This window comes from Poecilia reticulata, linkage group LG8 (assembly GCF_000633615.1).
Source record: "Poecilia reticulata strain Guanapo linkage group LG8, Guppy_female_1.0+MT, whole genome shotgun sequence".
Lineage (NCBI taxonomy): Eukaryota > Metazoa > Chordata > Actinopteri > Cyprinodontiformes > Poeciliidae > Poecilia > Poecilia reticulata.
In genome coordinates, this window is record NC_024338.1 from 2,378,186 (window position 1) to 2,379,088 (window position 903).

The following is a 903-nucleotide window of genomic DNA, read 5'->3' on the forward strand; positions in this document are numbered from 1 at the left end:
GGCGGCCATTTTTAGTTGGTTCCTGTCAGACATGAGGTCAGCGCTGTAGGATCTGATTGTGGAGCTGAACTGATGTCTCCATATTTCTGCAGTGTCGACCAGTCCAACACTACAGCGAATAGCCATCTCCATGGAGGTGTCCCGGCGCATGGTGACGGCCACAGGAATGCAGCGGATAGAGGGCTTCGCAGAGCGCTACATGGACAACTTTATCCCCTGGGTCAAAAGTCATGGAGGATGGGTGAGTGGTCCTGTTCAGGTGCATCTCAGTTAAATGGAGTATCGCTGCAACTGGATATATTGCATTGGATTGGAATAAATATTGGCTATATATTAGATCTATGAACAGTAATACATTAACACTTACAGTTAATCTAAAATGTTAAACAAGCTAATATTAAATAATGCCGATTAACTGCATTTCCTACCTTGACCTAAAAGCCTCTCTCCTGCGGAGGGTCACCTAGCTCAAAGCAGTGCACTACATAGTATTGTACCGTGGTCAGTTACAAATGTGAGTGAAAATATGAGAGAGGAGAGTCAAAGTAGTGAGCTGAGTGGAAAATGTCACTTTATAAAACACTGTGATGGACAGCTGGATAAAATCAAGCTAGTATGTAGAAAAATTTTTTTTATAGGTAACATTTCTAACTTATGTTTGAAACAAAATGATGTCTTTCAAACCTTCCTGAATATGAGTTCAGGAAGACAATAACACATTATATGTTTTATTATGTAATGTTTTATATAAAGTTAACAACATAGTATAGAGATTCACTACACACAGTGAGGGGCTGCACAGTGGCGCAGTTGGTAGAGCTGTTGCCTTGCAGCAAGAAGGTTCTGGGCTCGATTCCCGGCCCGGTCTTTCTGCATGGAGTTTGCATGTTCTCCCTGTGCATG

The 903-nt window shown here is 42.1% G+C and overlaps 1 protein-coding gene across 1 annotated transcript in view; it reads left to right on the forward strand.

The window, feature by feature from the left end:
- Positions 1–903, forward strand: part of bcl2l12 (BCL2 like 12) — a 10,439-nt gene that overhangs the window by 8,356 nt on the left and 1,180 nt on the right. The window contains exon 6 of the mRNA XM_017306212.1: positions 93–241. Coding sequence (XP_017161701.1) covers positions 93–241 — 149 coding nt within the window. The remainder of the gene's footprint in view (positions 1–92; positions 242–903) is intronic.